This window comes from Sapajus apella, unplaced genomic scaffold (genome assembly GCF_009761245.1).
Source record: "Sapajus apella isolate SASKATOON/1434 unplaced genomic scaffold, GSC_monkey_1.0 scaffold35, whole genome shotgun sequence".
Lineage (NCBI taxonomy): Eukaryota > Metazoa > Chordata > Mammalia > Primates > Cebidae > Sapajus > Sapajus apella.
The window spans coordinates 6,295,181-6,312,064 of NW_022436975.1; the positions used below are offsets into that span (position 1 = coordinate 6,295,181).

Below are 16,884 nucleotides of genomic sequence, written 5' to 3' on the forward strand. Positions count from 1 at the left end.
CCGAGTAGCTGGGATTACAGGTGCCCACCACCATGCCTGACTAATTTCTGTACTTTTAGTAGAGATGGGGTTTCACCATATTGGCCAGGCTGGTCTCGAACTCCTGACCTCAGGTGATCCACCCACCTCGGCCTCCCAAAATGCTGGGATTACAGGCGTGAACCACCATGCCCAGCCGCCATATGTATTTCTAACAAGTTCAGCGTATTACTTATAAATAGTACTTGAAGGAATGAATACAACTTTTTCTTTATATGGTTATTTTATACTTGATTTAAAGGAACTTAAAAAAGATGTAGTTAAACCCAAGACAGCTGCCTTCCAAAAATTCTCACCTTCATTATTTGTGATTACTAGTAAGACCTAGCAGAAAAAACTCTCCAGCAAGACAGTGAAATACCACACGATCACTAAAAGAAAGAAAAAGGAACAGTCTTTTCTATATTAAACTAACTTAAAATAGAAGAGCTAGTATTTTTCGAGTAATGTTTGGAGATACTCAATTTTACATTCTAAAAATACTACTTTTATAGTAGGAAGCAGTGTAAGTTTGAATCCTGGCTCTGTTGCTTGTTGCAAGAAGTTGGTCAAGCTACTGGACCTTGCTAAGCCTTACCTCGCTGTTACTGCAAATTGCAGTAACATCATCTACTGTACCTTTAGAATGGCTGTAACTCGAGTAAGGCTAATTTAATACAGGGCCTGGCCACCAGGCAATTAGTACTGTGCCAGTCTAAGTGGTCAACTGTGATTCACTCAATACAGATGCACACGATGAGAGTTCATACTTTGAGTCTTATTCAAAGATTAGGCATTAAAAATGCTATTAGCCAGGCATTTTGATAAGAGCACTATGAGTATTATTTTCGTACCCACGGCGTATAATTATACAAGTTCAAAAGCTGATAATTGACAGCTCACAATGCTTTACTCTGGGTTCTGCGTTGACCTCAGAGAACGCACCGCCTGGACTCATAGGCAACGCCAAACACTGACTCAAAAAAGATCCTTTATCTAACGCAGTGTTTTTAGTGCGTACTCCTGTTTGGTGAATGAGATGGTTTTACATTCAGAATATTAAAAGGGACCCCGAGGACAAAGCAAGACATCGGAAAATAAGATCACGTCCCTCAAGAACTAAAAGAAAAGGACCCCAGAGACAAGCTTGCAGACTCACACTCCTCTGCCCGAGTCCCGGGCGTGCGCGCGCGGCTGCTGCGCGACAGGGGCGGGGCCACGACCGTAAAGCAGCTCGCGAGACCACGTGGCCTCCCAGCGGCTCGGGGCGCCCTTGAAAGTTCTTGGATCTGGGAGTTATGGCCGGTCCTTTGCAGGGCGGTAGGTCCCGGGCCCTGGACCTACTCCGGGACCTGCCGCGTGTGAGCCTGGCCAACTTAAAGCCGAATCCCGGCTCCAGGAAACCGGTAAATGGCTGGTGGCGTTGCGGGGGAAACGCTGGGGACCGGGGCAATGGAAGCAGCCCTTTTCTCTTTGTCATTAAGAAAACTGCTCTTTCTGGGAGGGTGTTGGGATGAACGTAAGGTTGCCTCGTGCCTGTTCTCCTTTACTGCCCAGAGGGCGATCGTTCCACGCGCACCCAGTTCTTAAGGTTTGTTTTATTTATTTAGTTTTGAGACGGGAGTCTCGTTCTGTCGCCCAGGCTGCAGTGCAATGCTGCAGTGCAATGGCGCCATCTCGGCTCACTGCAGCCTCCGCCTCCGGGGTTCAAGTGTTTCTCCTGCCTTAGCCGCCTGAATACCTGGGATTACAGGTGCACGCCACCACCCACGGCTAATTTTTGTATTTTTTAGTAGAGACGGGGCTTGTCCGTGTTCGTCAGGCTGGTCTCGAACTCCTGACCTCGTGATATGCCCGCCTCGCCCTTCCAAAGTGCTGGGACTACAGGCGTGAGCCACTGCTCCCGGCCAAGGTTTATTTTTAGAAATGTAAAGATATTACTTAGAGAAGCCGACTCGCTGAAACTACAAAGTCATTGTGTCCTGCAAAATTGGATTTAAAATGAAGTGCTTTCCCTGTGTATTTTTATGTTCATTGGAAAGATCTGAATTGCAGCTGGCTCTTCTGCAGTTCAGTAAATACAGCTAGAAAAGCTGTTGACAGCATACTGTCGTTTCAGCAGTCAATTCGTTGCTTTGGTGAAATAATAGGAAGTAAATTAAGGAAAATTTTCTTCAACAAATTAGTTTCAAATAAAATTACAGGGTTGTGAAGAATATTTGCACATTTACAACTAATTTCAAAATAAAAAATTTCTGACTATCATTTAAAATGTTGTGGATATTTAATTCTAGGATCTTTTTCAGTTTTAGCCTATTATAAAAACCTTATCCCCATCCCAAACTTGACTTTTTCGTTTTGATGCACAGCTTGGACTTTGGTTACAAGAATTAGCTATGTCTTTAGAAGCAAAGATGCTAACAGAGCATGTGGACGTTTGAGCAACTAGGACATGCCTGTCACACAATAGTGGTTGGTTGGATGAATTAACAGCGTAACAAAAAGATAAACAGTGAAGAGATGAAATGCAGTTTTCAGAAATGCATCCGAAATTCACAAAATTCTCTTATTTCCTTGTAGGAGAGGCGACCAAGAGGTCGGAGAAGAGGTAGAAAATGTGGCAGAGGCCACAAAGGAGAAAGGCAAAGAGGAACCCGGCCTCGCCTGGGCTTTGAGGGAGGCCAGACTCCATTTTACATCCGAATCCCAAAATACGGTTTTAACGAAGGACATAGGTAAGGTTGCTTTGCTTTTTAAAGTACAGGCCCCCAATTTCCATTAAGAAGCACCTAAAAAATAGTTTGGTAGAAATTTTGGTGGAAATTTTAAATTCACTTTGAAGCAAACTTTTGCTACTGTTCCTCTGAACTATTTTTTGGTCATGAAAATTTGCCTCAATTATTAAAAGGAAAAAAAGCCCAGACATTGCACTCAGACCTGCAAAATGGAGATTCTAATGCCTGCCCTCATGGTAGTTAAGAGAATTAGCAATAATAGACAGTCTATATAAAAATTTGGCCCACTGTAGTCACCTAATAAATGGTGACTACCGTTATTATTACTTTGAGTTCCATAGTAAGTTAAATTTTCCACAGATTTATTTGTGTAAATAAATGAAGTAAATGCGTATAGAGGGAAATAATTTTTAGTGGAACAAAGGTGGTACAGCTATCATTTCATTAACCAAAACCAAGCAATATTACATGTTTGTGTTACACTCAAGAGGGTTTTATTTAGTTAAATAATTAAAATTGGAGGAAAACACAGGACAAAGCTTTGAGTTGATTTGGAGGAGTTACAGGAAGATGAGAGTTTTTCAGCTCGTACATTCTTGTTTTACAGCTTCAGACGCCAGTATAAGCCTTTGAGTCTCAATAGACTGCAGTATCTTATTGATTTGGGTCGTGTTGATCCTACTCAGCCTATTGACTTAACGCAGCTTGTCAATGGGAGAGGTGTGACCATCCAGCCACTTAAAAGAGATTATGGAGTCCAGCTGGTCGAGGAGGTAAGTCTGGATTAGATCTTTTGGTGTTATGTAGAAGGATTCCTGTCCCCCCACCCCGCCCCCAGCCCCAAGACAGAGTCCTGCTCTATCTCCAGGCTGGAGTACAATGGTGTGATCTTGGCTCACTGCAACCTCTGACTCCCTGGTTCAAGTGATTCTCCTGCCCCAGCCTCCTGAGTAGCTAGGATTACAGGCACACGTCACTATGCCCAGTTAGTTTTTGTATTTTGAGTAGAGACGGGGTTTTACCATGTTGGCCAGTGTGGTCTTGATCTCCTGACCTCATGATCTGCCTGCCTTGGCCTCCCAAAGTGCTGGGATTACAGGCATGAGTGACCTTGCCGTTTTTTTTTTTTTTTTTTTTTTTTTTTTGTTGTTGTTGTTGTTTGTTTAAATAGAGATGGAGTCTTGCTCTGTCACCCAGGCTGGAGTGCAATGGCACAATCTCTGCTCACTGCCAACCTCCGCCCCCCAGGTTCAAGTGATTCTCGTGCCTCAGACTCCCAAGTAGCTGGGACTAAAGGCATGTGCCACCACATCTGGCTAATTTTTTTTATTTTTGGTAAAGAAGGGGTTAGCCATGTTGGCCAGGCTGTTCTCAAACTCCTGACCTCAGTTGATCTGCCCACCTCAGCCCCCAAAGTGTTGGGATTATAGTTGTGAGCCACCCCACCCAGACAGGAAGGTCTTTTTTGAGAGACTTTTTAAAAGAGCACTTGCCCTGCCTCAGCAGTCACATTGTTTGCTTTACTCTGCCCAGAATGTTTTTCTTTGAATATATAAGAACACTTGACATTTATTGCCAAGTTATGCATTTGTTTTCATTGTCTTCCTCACTAGAGTATAAGCTCCCTTGAGGGCAGGTACTTGGATTCATTGCTTTACTTTCTTTCATTTATTCTTTTTTTTTTCTTTTTTTTTTTTTGAGACGGATTCGCTCTTGTTACCCAGGCTGGAGTGCAGCGGTGCCATCTAGGCTCACTGCAACCTCCGCCTCCTGGATTCAAGCAGTTCTCCTGCCCAAGTTGCCTGAGTAGTTGCGATTACTGGTGGTCACCACCATTCTTGGCTAATTTTTGTATTTTTAGTAGAGATGGGGTTTCACTGTGTTAGCCAGAATGGTCTCGATCTCCTGACCTTGTGATCTGCCCACCTTGACCTCCCAAAGTGCTGGGATTACAGATGTAAGCCATTGCACACAGCCCTCTTTTTTTTTTTTTTTTTTGAGATGGTATCTCACTCTTTTGCCCACGCTGGAGTGCAGTGGTGCCGTCTCGGCTCACTGCAACCTTTGTCTCCTGAGTTCAAGAGATTCTTGTGCCTTAGCCTCCCGAGTAGCTGGGATTACAGGCACCCACCACCATGCCTAGCTAATTTTCTGCCCTTTTTTTTGTGTGTGTGAAGTCTTACTCTGTCACTCAGACTGGAGTGCAGTTGCACAATCTCTGCTCACTGCAATCTCCACCTCCCGGGTTCAAGCTGTTCTCTTGCCTCAGCCTCCCAAGTAGCTGGGATTACAGGCGTGTTACCACCATGCTTGGCTAATTTTGTATTTTTAGTGGAAAGGGGTTTCACCATGTTGGTCAGGCTGGTCGTGAACTCCTGACCTCAGGTGATCTGACTGTCTTGGGCTCCCAAAGTGTTGGGATTACAGGCATGAGCTACCACGTGGGCCAAATTTTTTGTACATTGTCCATCAACTACTGTTTATCAGTAATACGGTTGTGTAGATAAGTTAGTGTCCACTAGAGGGAAGCATATGTTTATGAAAAAACCTTTCAGATTCCTTTGAAAAAGTGAACTGTATGGATAAAAGCTTTCCAAATAAAGTAATTTGAAAAGAGAATACTGAATACAAGATTAAGCCTCAGTATTCTACCCTGGCTATATAAGGAAATACACATGTAACTTAACATTATGGAAATCCATGACCTCATCAGCCCTTAAACTGCACATCCCAGCATCCTTAGGTGTGGTCTATTAAATTAGCAAAAATAACCCTGAAAACTGTACCCCAGGGCACTGGTTAGTAAGTACAATTACACATCATTTATATCTCTGTTAACTGATTTACTTTTGTGATTTCAGATTTGCAGTAAGTAGTGAATAATAAGACAGTTTTCATCACTTAGCACAAAACTATCAATTTGGAAATATATGTTCTCAAGGAAAAAGCAAAATGAAATAAACCTGTTATAAAGACATTCCTAAAAGTGCTGTTTATACTACTGAAAATACTGGAACTGACACCAATGCCCCAAAATAGGGAGACGGTTAAGCAAGCTATGGATTGCTTAAAAGTCACAAATGATACAGCAAGACCCAGTTTTATTGAATCAAAGGTACTGTTGATTACAAATACACGTCAGTATTAGATACAAAAAAAAGTGTGAAAATGCATTGTAGAATTGATGGAATATTTCTGAAATACATGAAAAGTTAATAATTAATAGAAGGAGCTAAGCTGGGAGCCAGCTTCTTTCAGCTACATAAAACCTTCCGATTGCCATAGAGTGCTAATGCTACCATCTTTTTATCAGAATCTGCTTTGAAATTAGAGAAAAATATAGCAATGCTGTGACCCAAAATTTAACTTTTAAGAGTTCAGAAATACATTTTTCTTTTCTTTTTTTTTTTGAGATGGAGTTTTATACATTGTCAATCAGTAATACGGTTGTATAGCTAAGTTAGTGTCCACTAGAGGGAAGCATATGTTTATGAAAAAACCTTTCAGATGCAGGGAAGTGAAATTGATGGCTAGGAGTTGGGAGGAGCATGGCGATGGAGCCAGGTGCACAGAGGTGAAAGAAAATTGGGAGGGCGAAATAAACAAGATCTGATTCTCCATTGGAGGTGGTGGGTGAGAGGGTGAGGGAGGAGTAGTTGGTAAACTAGGTCCCAGACTCATGACGTGAGCAATGGAATGGATAGAGAAGCCTTTCTCCTGGCTGGGGGAGCTTGGAGATGGTGCAGATTTGGATATGGAGAGGATCAAAAGTTTTAAGCATGTAACCTTGTGTTGTGCCTCTGAAACCTACAGGGGGATGTGTTAGCCCAGGTATTTTAATTCTCAGCAATGTGGCTCCACCTCGGGACTCTTCACTCATTGAAGGTGAGGCCTCCCATTGCTTCACAGAAGAAGAGACATAGCTAGAACAAAGTGCTGAGGATTAACCTTGCTTTAAAAACAGATTAATTTTTTTTTTTTAAATCACAAAGAAGGCCAGGTGCGGTGGCTGACACCTGTAATCCCAGCACTGTGGGAGGCTGAGGTCAAGAGTTCAAGACCAGCCTGGGCAACATAACAAGACCTCATTTTCACGAAATAAAAAAAAAATTTGGCCAGCCATGGTGCTGCACACCTGTAGTCCCAGCTACTCAGGAGGCTGAGGTGGGAGGATGGCTTGAGCCCAGGAGTTCGAGGCTGCAGTGAGTTACGTAGGATCCTGCCACTGTACTCCCACCTGGGTGACAGAGCAAGACCCTCTGTGCCCAGGCTGGAGTGCTGTGGTGTGATCTTGGCTCATTGCAACCTCTACCTCCTAGGTTCAAGCGATTCTCCTGCCTCAGCCTCCCGAGTAGCTGGGACTACAGGCATGTGCCACCAGGCCTGGCTAATTTTTGTATTTTTAATAGAGATGGGGTTTCACCGTGTTGGCCAGGCTGGTTTCAAACCCCTGACATCAAGTGACCCACCCTCCTTGGCTCCCCAAAGTGGTGGGATTGCAGGCATGAGCCACCATGCCTGGCCTAGCACTGCATTTTCTAGTGATGACTATTCCAGGAAACAGTGGAGGGTTTTTTTTGTTTGTTTGTTTTTTGTTTTTTTTTTCCAGCTTAGAGGCTCTAATAAAGTCAATGGTGAATGCAAAGTGAATTTCTGTTGTCTTCTCCCTTTTTCCCTAGTGAGGCCAACTTTTCCAAAGCTCAGATTTTGTCAGATACTCTATTTTTCCACCTGCTCCAGCCTGCACATCCCCTGGTTTAACCTCCTGCTAGCCTGCGACTTAGGGATAAAGAAGATAAGTTTTTATTTATGTCTGACAGCAAAATGTTGTGGTTAAGAACACAGATGCTGTGACTAGACTCCCTGGATTACACTCATTGCATTGTGATCTTGGGCATGTGACTTCTCTGTGTCTCAGTATTTCCGTCTGTGGACTCAGTATAGCAGTAATCCTATCATAAGGTTGTTAATGAGGATTAAACAGTCTACTATTAATGAAGTATCAGGAATGAGTGCTTAGTAGGTACACATAAAATAGAAATATAGTCAGTCTTATACCAATCGAAAATTGGTAAAACAAGGTAGCCTAAATAAAAATGTTATAAAAAAAAAAGTGATAGGCTCTCAAAGCAGAGATATTTTAAAAAGGAATTATAGTCATCCCTTAGGATTAGTTCCAGGATCACCTCCTCTCACCAAAATCCAGATGATCAAGTCTCTGTCTATCTAAGATGACCTAGTATTTGCATATAACCTGCCACATTTTCACATATACTTTAAATCATCTCTAGCTTACTTATAATACCTAATAATAGGTTGATGCACAAATAATTGTGGCTTTTGCTGTTGTAAGTAATGTAAATACTATATACATAGTTGTTATGCTGTATTTTTAAAAATTGTTTTCTTATTGTTGGATTATTATTGTTACTATTATTATTTTGTTGTTGGTGTTGTTGAGATGGAGTCTTGCTCTGTTGTCCAGACTGGCAGTGGTACGATCTCAACTCACTGCAACCTCTGCCTCCCAGGTTCAAGCGATTCTCCTGCCTCAGCCTCGAAGTAGCTGGTATGACACTGGTGCCTGCCGTCATGCCCGCTTAATTTGTGTATTTTTAGTAGAGATGGGGTTTCACCATGTTAACCAGGCTTGTCTAGAACTCGACCTCCAGTGATTTCCCTGCCTTGGCCTCCCAAAGTGCTAGGATTACAGGCATGAGCCACCGTGCCTGCTTTTATTTTTTATTATTACTTTTTTTCTGAAAATTTTCCATCCAAGTTGGTTGACTCACAGTTGTGGAATCCACCGATCTGGATGGCTGACTCTACTGTTACACTACAGGCACTTTGGAGGGAAAAACACTGTTTCAAAAGGAAGCTTGACATAATTAATTTACTTTTAGCCAAACTGTTTACCAACAGACTGTTTTGACCTATTTCAGGGTGCAGACACCTTTACAGCGAAAGTTAATATTGAAGTACAGTTGGCTTCAGAACTAGCTATTGCTGCAATTGAAAAAAATGGTGGTGTTGTTACTACAGCCTTCTATGATCCAAGAAGTCTGGGTAAGCTTGTTCCACGGTCATCTTCTTTCTCTGTCTCATGTTGGCTACTTTTTAATTACTTAGAGAATGGCAAATGTTGGTAGTAGTTTGGATATAGTGTTTGACCTATGTCTACCACGTGGATTATTATGATTTAAAGAATACAGCATGTCGTAGACAGATATACCAAGGGCAAAAAAGATTCTCAGCCCCTCCCCTGAACTGTAGACCTGCATCTGCCTGCCTGGCAAATTCTCTTGAATGTCTAGCAGGGACCTCAAATGTAGCATGTCTGAAATATCTCCTTTCTTTCCTTTTTTTTTTTTTTTTTGAGACAGAGTCTTGCTTTGTCGCCCAGGCTGGAGTGCAGTGGCATGATTTTGGCTCACGGCAACCTCCGCCCCCCAGGTTCAAGGAATACTCTTGTCTTAGCCTCCCAAGTAGCTGGGATTACAGGTGCCCGCCACCACACCTGGCTAATCTTGGGTAGAGACATGTTTCACCATGTTGTCCAGGCTGGCCTCGAACTCCTGACCTCAAGTGATCTGCCCTTCTTGGCCTCCCAAAGTGCGGGAATTACAGGCATGAGCCACCACAACCAGCCCATCTTTTTTATCTCAGCCTGCCTTTTCTTGCAGTTTTCCCTATGTGAGTAATGACAAGTCCATCCAAAATTTGGAGTTCTGAACTTTTTCTTTTATGCCCTAATAGATCTTGTGAGCTGTTTCTTCAAACCATGTCCACATTCGACCACTTCTCCAGCTACTGCCAGTCTGTCCTGGCCACTGTCCTCTTGCCTGGATGACTGTGGGCCTTCAGGTGGCCTCTGTGTTGTTGCTTCATCTGCAGTGGAGTGACATGGCATGAAGTTCGTTTTAAAGCATGGACTGTCACTCCTTTGCACAAAACCTCCACTGGTGTCCAGGCTGCTCCTATGAGACTGGATGTGCCATTACACTCCAGCCTGGAAAAGAAGAGCAAAACTTGTCTCAAAAAAAAAAAAAATTAAGAATCAAGAGAAGGAGAAACTCTGTAACATCTCTGTGTTTACAGAGTTACATCTCTATATATGTCTACAGAGCTAATATTTGCATCTCACTTTTTAAATTTAAATTTTCTTTTAGACATTGTATGCAAACCAGTTCCATTCTTTCATCGTGGACAACCCATTCCAAAAAGAATGCTTCCACCAGAAGAACTGGTACCGTATTACACCGATGCAAAGAATCGTGGGTACCTGGCAGATCCTGCCAAATTTCCTGAAGCGCGACTTGAACTTGCCAGGAAGTACGGTTACATCTTACCCGATATCACTAAAGATGAACTCTTCAAAATGCTCTGTACTAGGAAGGATCCAAGGCAGATTTTCTTTGGTCTTGCTCCAGGATGGGTGGTGAATATGGCCGATAAGAAAATCCTAAAACCTACAGATGAAAATCTCCTTAAGTATTACAGCTCATGAATTCCCATCTGAGAAAGCAAAGTTGTTAAAGAGGACTGGAATAGGGACCGAAAGATGTGTATTTGTCATTGCATTTTCATTATGTATAACTTTCCAGATGATGATGTTACTTTTCAGTGTACTCAGATCTGTCATTTTCATTTAAAATTAAATTGGCAGGAAACAAGGACTGCATGGAGAAACTGAGTCTGTGTGGGTTCTGTCTCAAAGATACAAACTCTCTGATAGTCTATGGCAGGTAAAGGACAACTATTTTGGAATATTTCTCTTTTGTTTTTTCAATGATCTTTTCATCCAGGCCTTGTTACTGTTACAGATCAGAATGAATGTACAAGTGGAATGGGAATGACCTGTAGGTCTGCTCTGCCAAGATGAGAGTGGAGGGAGTGAGTTGGTGACTTAATCTGTAGCCTCAGGGAAGCGCTGCTACCCAATGTCAAGAGGGTAAAATCTCCGCCCGAAGAGTAAGATCAGGATGTATGCTTAAGGTGTAAGGCTGATGAGTAGCTGCTAGGCAGATTTGCTAGCAACATTGAAGGTGAGAGACAGAAAAATTGCAGGTGAATTTATTTTCTCAAATCTATGGTCAAAGTAGACAATGATGATTAAGCTATTAACGTAGTTTTTTGAAGAAGGTAAGTGTTCTAGTTTAAATTGATAATAATTTTACTTACCTGACATTGGAGACCTTCATCTTTCAGTCATTACAAATGATTTTGAAAAAACGGTTCGAATATTATTTAAGCAATAAAAACAGCTGGCAACATGAGAATTAAACAGTTAATATAAAAGATTCAACAGTTAGATGTTTTTTTGAGGCAGTCTCCCTCTGTTTCCCAGGCTGGAGTCCAGTGGTGTGATCTCGGCTCACTGCAACCTCTGTGTCCCACGTTCAGGCAAGCAGTTGGTATGATTATTTAGCGTTTCAAAGATACTTAATATCCAAATCATGTGAAACCTTAATTTATATTGAACAATTAAAGATAATTCATAATTCTTCCACAGTAGAAATGAAATAATTCCTGGCTGGTTATTTTCTTAAAAATTAAAAAATTTGAAAAATTCAACAATGCAATATTTGTTTTGTTTGCTTATCGATCTCATGTTTTGTTCTGAGTTTCAATTTATAAAATAATTTATGTCGCAAGAATGTCTTTCAAGTTTTATCCAGATTATATAATTGACTTGTTATTAAACAATTCCTTAGAACCTAGGACTTATAAAGAATTATGACTAGGACCATCTCCTTTTTTTCTTTTTTTGACATGGAGTTTTTTTTCTTGTTGTCCAGGCTGGAGTGCAATGGTGTGATCTCAGCTCACTGCAACCTCCCAGGTTCAAGTGATTCTCCTGTCTCAGCCTCCAGAATAGCTGGGATTACAGGTGCCCACCACCATGCCCTGCTAATGTTTTGTATTTTTAGTAGAAAAGGGGTTTCACCGTGTTGGCCAGGCTGGTCTCAAAGTCCTGACCTCGATCTGCGCACCTCAGCCTCCTAGTGCTGGGACTACAGGCGTGAGCCGCTGTGCCCAGCTCACCATCTTCTATAATAACATGAAATCCTATGAATTTCAAAGGATAGGCAGAAATTTTAAAACATGCTTCTATTGTTCAGATACCCAAGTGACAGAGTTGGTGTGTTAGCGTTCATTTTGGCTTCATTGATAGGATCCCCAAATCACAGTGCTTCAATGAGATAATTTATTTTTTTTCTCTCATACAAAGACTTGAGATCAGTTGAAGGCTGGTTGCTGGCTCTGTGCCACAAAGTCTCAGCCTGAGATGCTCTCATTCTTAGAGTGAGATGCTCATTTTCATGATCCAAGTAGACAAAGAGCAGGCCTGCTTTTCCTAAGGAAGGTTCCATGCAAAATTCTTATTTATATACCATTGGCCAGAACTTGGATACCAGTACCATCCCATTGTTTTGAAGGGGGTTGAAGCCTTTACTTCGGCACCTTCTGAGCTGAGCTGAAAAATTCTATTATGATGGGTGCATAAGAGAATAGATGTATTGGACAACCAGCAAGGAAACTGTCACCTGTGTTGGTATTGAAACCAACTCTGAAGTTAATTGACTTAACATTAGACAAATACAGGAAAAGTGTACAATTATTTAATTCTATACCATCTGGAATGCAAGGTTCAGGAAGTCAGATAATAACCAATAAGTTGATTATTAATCTTGATTTACAAAGTATTTTTGAAGAGTGATGATGTCAGAGGCGGTTGAACCACAGTGACTCCATCTTGAATAGGGCCTCAGTAAAAGACCTACTGGGCTGCATTCTGGGTGGTTAGGTATTCTTAAGTCACAGGATGAGATGGAGTTGGCATGGTTCAGGTCACAAAGACCTTGCTGATAGAACAGGTTGTGGTAAAGATGCTGGTGAAATCCCACCAAAACCAAGATGGCGATGCAAGCAGCCTCTGGTCATCTTCACTGCTCATTATACACTAATTATGATGCATTAGCATACTAAAAGACACTCCCACCAGGGCCATGACCGTTTACAGAATGCCATGGCAATGTCAGAAAGTTACCCTATATGGTCTAAAAAGGGGAGGAACTCTCAGTTCTGGGAATTGGCCACCCCTTTCCCAGAAAACTCACGAATAGTCTACCCCTTGTTTAGCATATAATAAACAACCATAAAAATAGCCAACCAGTAGCCGATGCTGCTCTGCCGATCGAGAAGCCATTCTCTTATTCCTTTACTTATTATAAACTTGCTTTCACTTTATGGACTGACCCCAAATTCTTTCTTGCACAAGATTCAAGACCCCTCTCTTCGGGTCTGGATCAGGACCCCTCTCCCGTGACAATGGCAAAGCACAGGAAACCATCTGAGAAGAGGCATTCACTTTTTTCTAAGGCTGCTTTTAATAAACATTTTTAACAATAAAGCCATCCTCCTATGTTAAATATTTTAGAAGTGATATTTGAATATAACATATGGAGGAAAAGAGAGGGTAGGATGCAAAGAAGGTTGGTAGGAAAAGTGCCAAGGGGCCAGGTGTGGTGGCTCGCACCTGCAATCCCAGCACTTTGAGAGGCTGAGGTGGGTGGATCACCTGAGGTCAGGAGTTCGAGACCAGCCTGGCTAACATGATGAAACCTCGTCTCCACTAAAAATACAAAAATTAGCTGAGTGCGGTGGTGCATGCCTGTAATCCCAGCTACTCGGGAGGCTGAGGCAGGAGAATCACTTGAAGCCTCAAGGTGAAGTTTGCAGTGAGTGGAGAACATGCCAGTGTGCTTAGCTTGGGCGATAGAGTGAGACTCCATCTCAAAAAACAAAGAATGTGTTTTTATTGACTATTGCAGTGAGTCAAGAGCAGAATACATTCTCTCTCTCTCTCTCTCGTCTTTCTGTCACCCAGGCTGAAGTGCGGTGGTGTGATCTTGGCTGACTGCAATCTCCACCTCCCAGGTTCGAGTGATTCTCCTGCCTCAGTCTCTCGAGTAGCTGGGATTTCAGGCATGCACCACCATGCCTCACTAATTTTTGTATTTTTGGTAGAGACGGGGTTTCACCATGTTGGCCAGGCTGGTCTTGAACTGACCTCAAGTGATCCAGCTGCCTTAGCCTCCCAAAGTTCTGGGATTACAGGTGTAAGACACTGCGCGCGGCCAAAATACATTTTCCTCTTGTTAAATCACTGCTGAGAAAAGACCTAAAATACTTTGAATCATTATAAAAGTAATTCATGCTTTTTTTGAAACTTATGTAATATAAGAATAAAAAGTAAAAAGCAAAAGCATATTCTTTTGCTGTTGCCTGTCTCTGAACTACTTCCCAAAGGTAACTAACTAAACCACTGTTAGTTGTTGTTGCTGTTGTTTTTTAAATCAAAAGGAGATAGACTATGTGTACTGTTCTGGACTTGCTTAAATATCTAATATATTTTAAAGACTTCTGAGTATTTTTTAATTTAAAAAGTTTATTTTGGGCTTTATTGAAATTTAGAATGTCTGCAAGGCACATTACAGATTGGAAAAAAGTATTTCCAAAATATGTAACAGAATGTATAAAGAATTCTTACAATACAGTCCAGGCGCAGTGGCTCACGCCTGTAATCCCAGCACTTTGGGAGGCTGAGGTGGGCTAATCACTTGAGGTCAGGAGTTTCAGACCTGCCTGGCCAACATGGTAAAACCTTGTCTCTACTAAAAATACAAAAATCAGGTCGGGTGCCGTGGCTCACGCCTGTAATCCCAGCACTTCGGGAGGCGGAGATGGGTGAATCACAAGGCCGGGAGTTTGAGACCAGCCTGGCTAATATGGTGAAACCCCGTCTCTACAAGAAGTACAAAAATTAGCTAGGCATGGTAGTGGGCACCTGTAGTCTCAGCTACCCAGGAGGCTGAGGCAGGAGAATCGCTTGAACCTGAGAGGTGGAGGTTGCAGTGAGCCGAGATAGCGCCACTGCACTCCAGCCTGGGTGACAGAGTGAGAATCCATCTCAAAACAAACAAAAATACAAAAATTAGCTGGGTGTGGTGGCATGTACCTGTAATCCCAGCTACTTGGGAGGCTGAGGTGGGAGAATCACTTGAACTCGGGAGGTGAAAGTTGCAATGAGCTGAAATTTTAAAAAAAATTGTTTAGAATACAGTGAGAAGAAGATACAAACATAGTGAGATGCCAGGAACTCTGTGTGTTGTCAGGGCCCAGGGCCTCTTCTATCCTTGTCAAGGGGAGGGCTAACCTTTCATACAACACATTTTCTGAGTATTTGTTATTAGGGTATTCAAACTGCGCTCCTTTATTCTTAAGCCATTTAAAATTGAATCCATTTGAGATGGCGTCTTGCTCTGTCACCCAGGCTGGAGTGCAGTGGTGCAATCTCGGCCCATTGCAACCTTCGCCTCCTGGGTTCAAGTGATTCTCCTGCTTCAGCCTCTTGAGTAGCTGGGACTACAGGTGTGTGCCACCACATCCAGCTAATTTTTAAAATACTTTTAGTAGAGACAGGGTTTCACCGTGTTAGCCAGGATGGTCTCCATCTCCTGACCCCGTGATCTGCTGGCCTCGGCCTCCCAAAGTGCTGGGATTACAGACATGAGCCACCACGCCCAGCCCACTTTGTCTTTTAAACTGTGTAAAATACAGTGACCAGCTTTATAAAATACGAAGACTGTGTAAAATGATCTCTAAAGCCTGTTGTAATACACTGATGATACCCTTCAGCTGAGGAAAACTTTGACCTCAACCTATTTGCATAGAAATGAACTTCCTTAAATTTAAACACATCCTGTGCAGTATCCATGTAAGAGGTTCCATTTTTTTTCACATCAGAGTGTGCTGGCCTTGCTCTAGGTAAGTTACTGCCTTGCCTTATTTGTGCCTGAAGAGGTTTTCCTTTTGTGATTCAGTTCACAATTGAACGTTTGGAGGGCCTGGTGCTGCCTCAACAGGAAAAATTATTAATGGGGAACAAGGGAGGAAGTTAGTCACGTAAAGACAGACTGCACAGGCAACAGCCTTCCAGGCTCACAATGGCCCTTGGGTTCCCTCCCCCATCCTCCAAGTAGTATGACCGCGCTACCCTGACAACAGTTATGGAAGGGAAAAGAGACAGTCACACATTAGACTGACTTCTCTGTGGCTGTCTTAGGTGGCCTACAGGTGAAAGGAAGTTGGGATAGGATGATAAAGGGAAGAACGAAAACAGGAAACAGATGTCTGCTGACAAATAATGCTCGGATAGTACTTATTCAGTGAGCACGGGCTTAGTCACAAACAGCTGTATCCTGGTCTCAATATGAGAATCGTGCAGATAAGTTCTCAGCCAAAACAGGCACGTTCCACAAAATCCATCCATTCTGTTGAATAAAGTTAATCTTCAAATCGCTGTATAGCCGGGAAACTCAAGTTCATTTTAACTGCGCAGCAACGCTGGGCTCTATGATGCTGCTACACCAGGGCCCCTGTGCCATGCGCAAGGATAATGGGGCAGAGCGCGCACCAGCAGATGCTACTGTTATTCTGTTAAGGGCTCATATCCCTTGGAAATCTAAGTATAAAAGTAAGAATGCTTCAGTCTAGATTTTAGTCCTCTCGTGGTATGTGGCAGCCTCCAGTATGTATGGCTAGCTTGCATCCAATCCATTGAGTTAATATACATTTTAAAATATTTTTTTTAACTCCTTAGAGAAATCATTGCTAGGGATTTCCTGTTTATTGAGTTCCTGGGTTTTCTTCATTACATTTTTTAAAAAATGTAATGCTACTCTATTCTTTGAAAATGAGCGTGGCTCTGCCATAGCCGGGCCAAATGTCAGATAACAGCAGTGTAACCCAATGTAGTTGGCGTCAGAGAATAAAGCATGGTCTCTGATGTTTGTACAGATGCCAGAATGGCTGCATTTCGGTGCTTTACTAAAGAGACTTTGCATGGTAGAAGTAGCATGCCTTCCACGTCACCAAACCTGGATTTGAATCCAGGCTCTGACAGTAGCTGTGTGACCTTGGGCACATCACATAACTGCTGTGCTCTCATCTGTCTCACATGTGAAATGGAGATACACCCACCTCTGTGTTTCCGTGTGTGGGAGACTCAGTGAGGTTATTTGTGGGGAGACACCAAGGTCAGCCAGTTTGCAGAGCCACCCGGAGC

At 42.5% G+C, this 16,884-nt stretch overlaps 1 protein-coding gene and 1 non-coding gene across 2 annotated transcripts; one reads left to right on the forward strand and one right to left on the reverse strand.

Annotated features, from left to right (window-relative positions):
* Positions 1-1,237: 1,237 nt before the first annotated feature.
* On the forward strand, positions 1,238-10,806 carry MRPL15 (mitochondrial ribosomal protein L15). Its single transcript, XM_032296093.1, has 5 exons — positions 1,238-1,424; positions 2,599-2,753; positions 3,361-3,526; positions 8,696-8,819; positions 9,923-10,806. The coding sequence occupies exons 1-5, from the start codon at positions 1,317-1,319 to the stop codon at positions 10,258-10,260; spliced, it is 891 nt and encodes a 296-aa protein (XP_032151984.1). The 5' UTR covers positions 1,238-1,316; the 3' UTR covers positions 10,261-10,806.
* Positions 10,807-14,857: 4,051 nt separating this feature from the next.
* LOC116563670 lies at positions 14,858-14,987 on the reverse strand. The gene has a single exon (XR_004274514.1). It is a non-coding gene; the product is annotated as a U6atac minor spliceosomal RNA (small nuclear RNA).
* Positions 14,988-16,884: the final 1,897 nt, after the last annotated feature.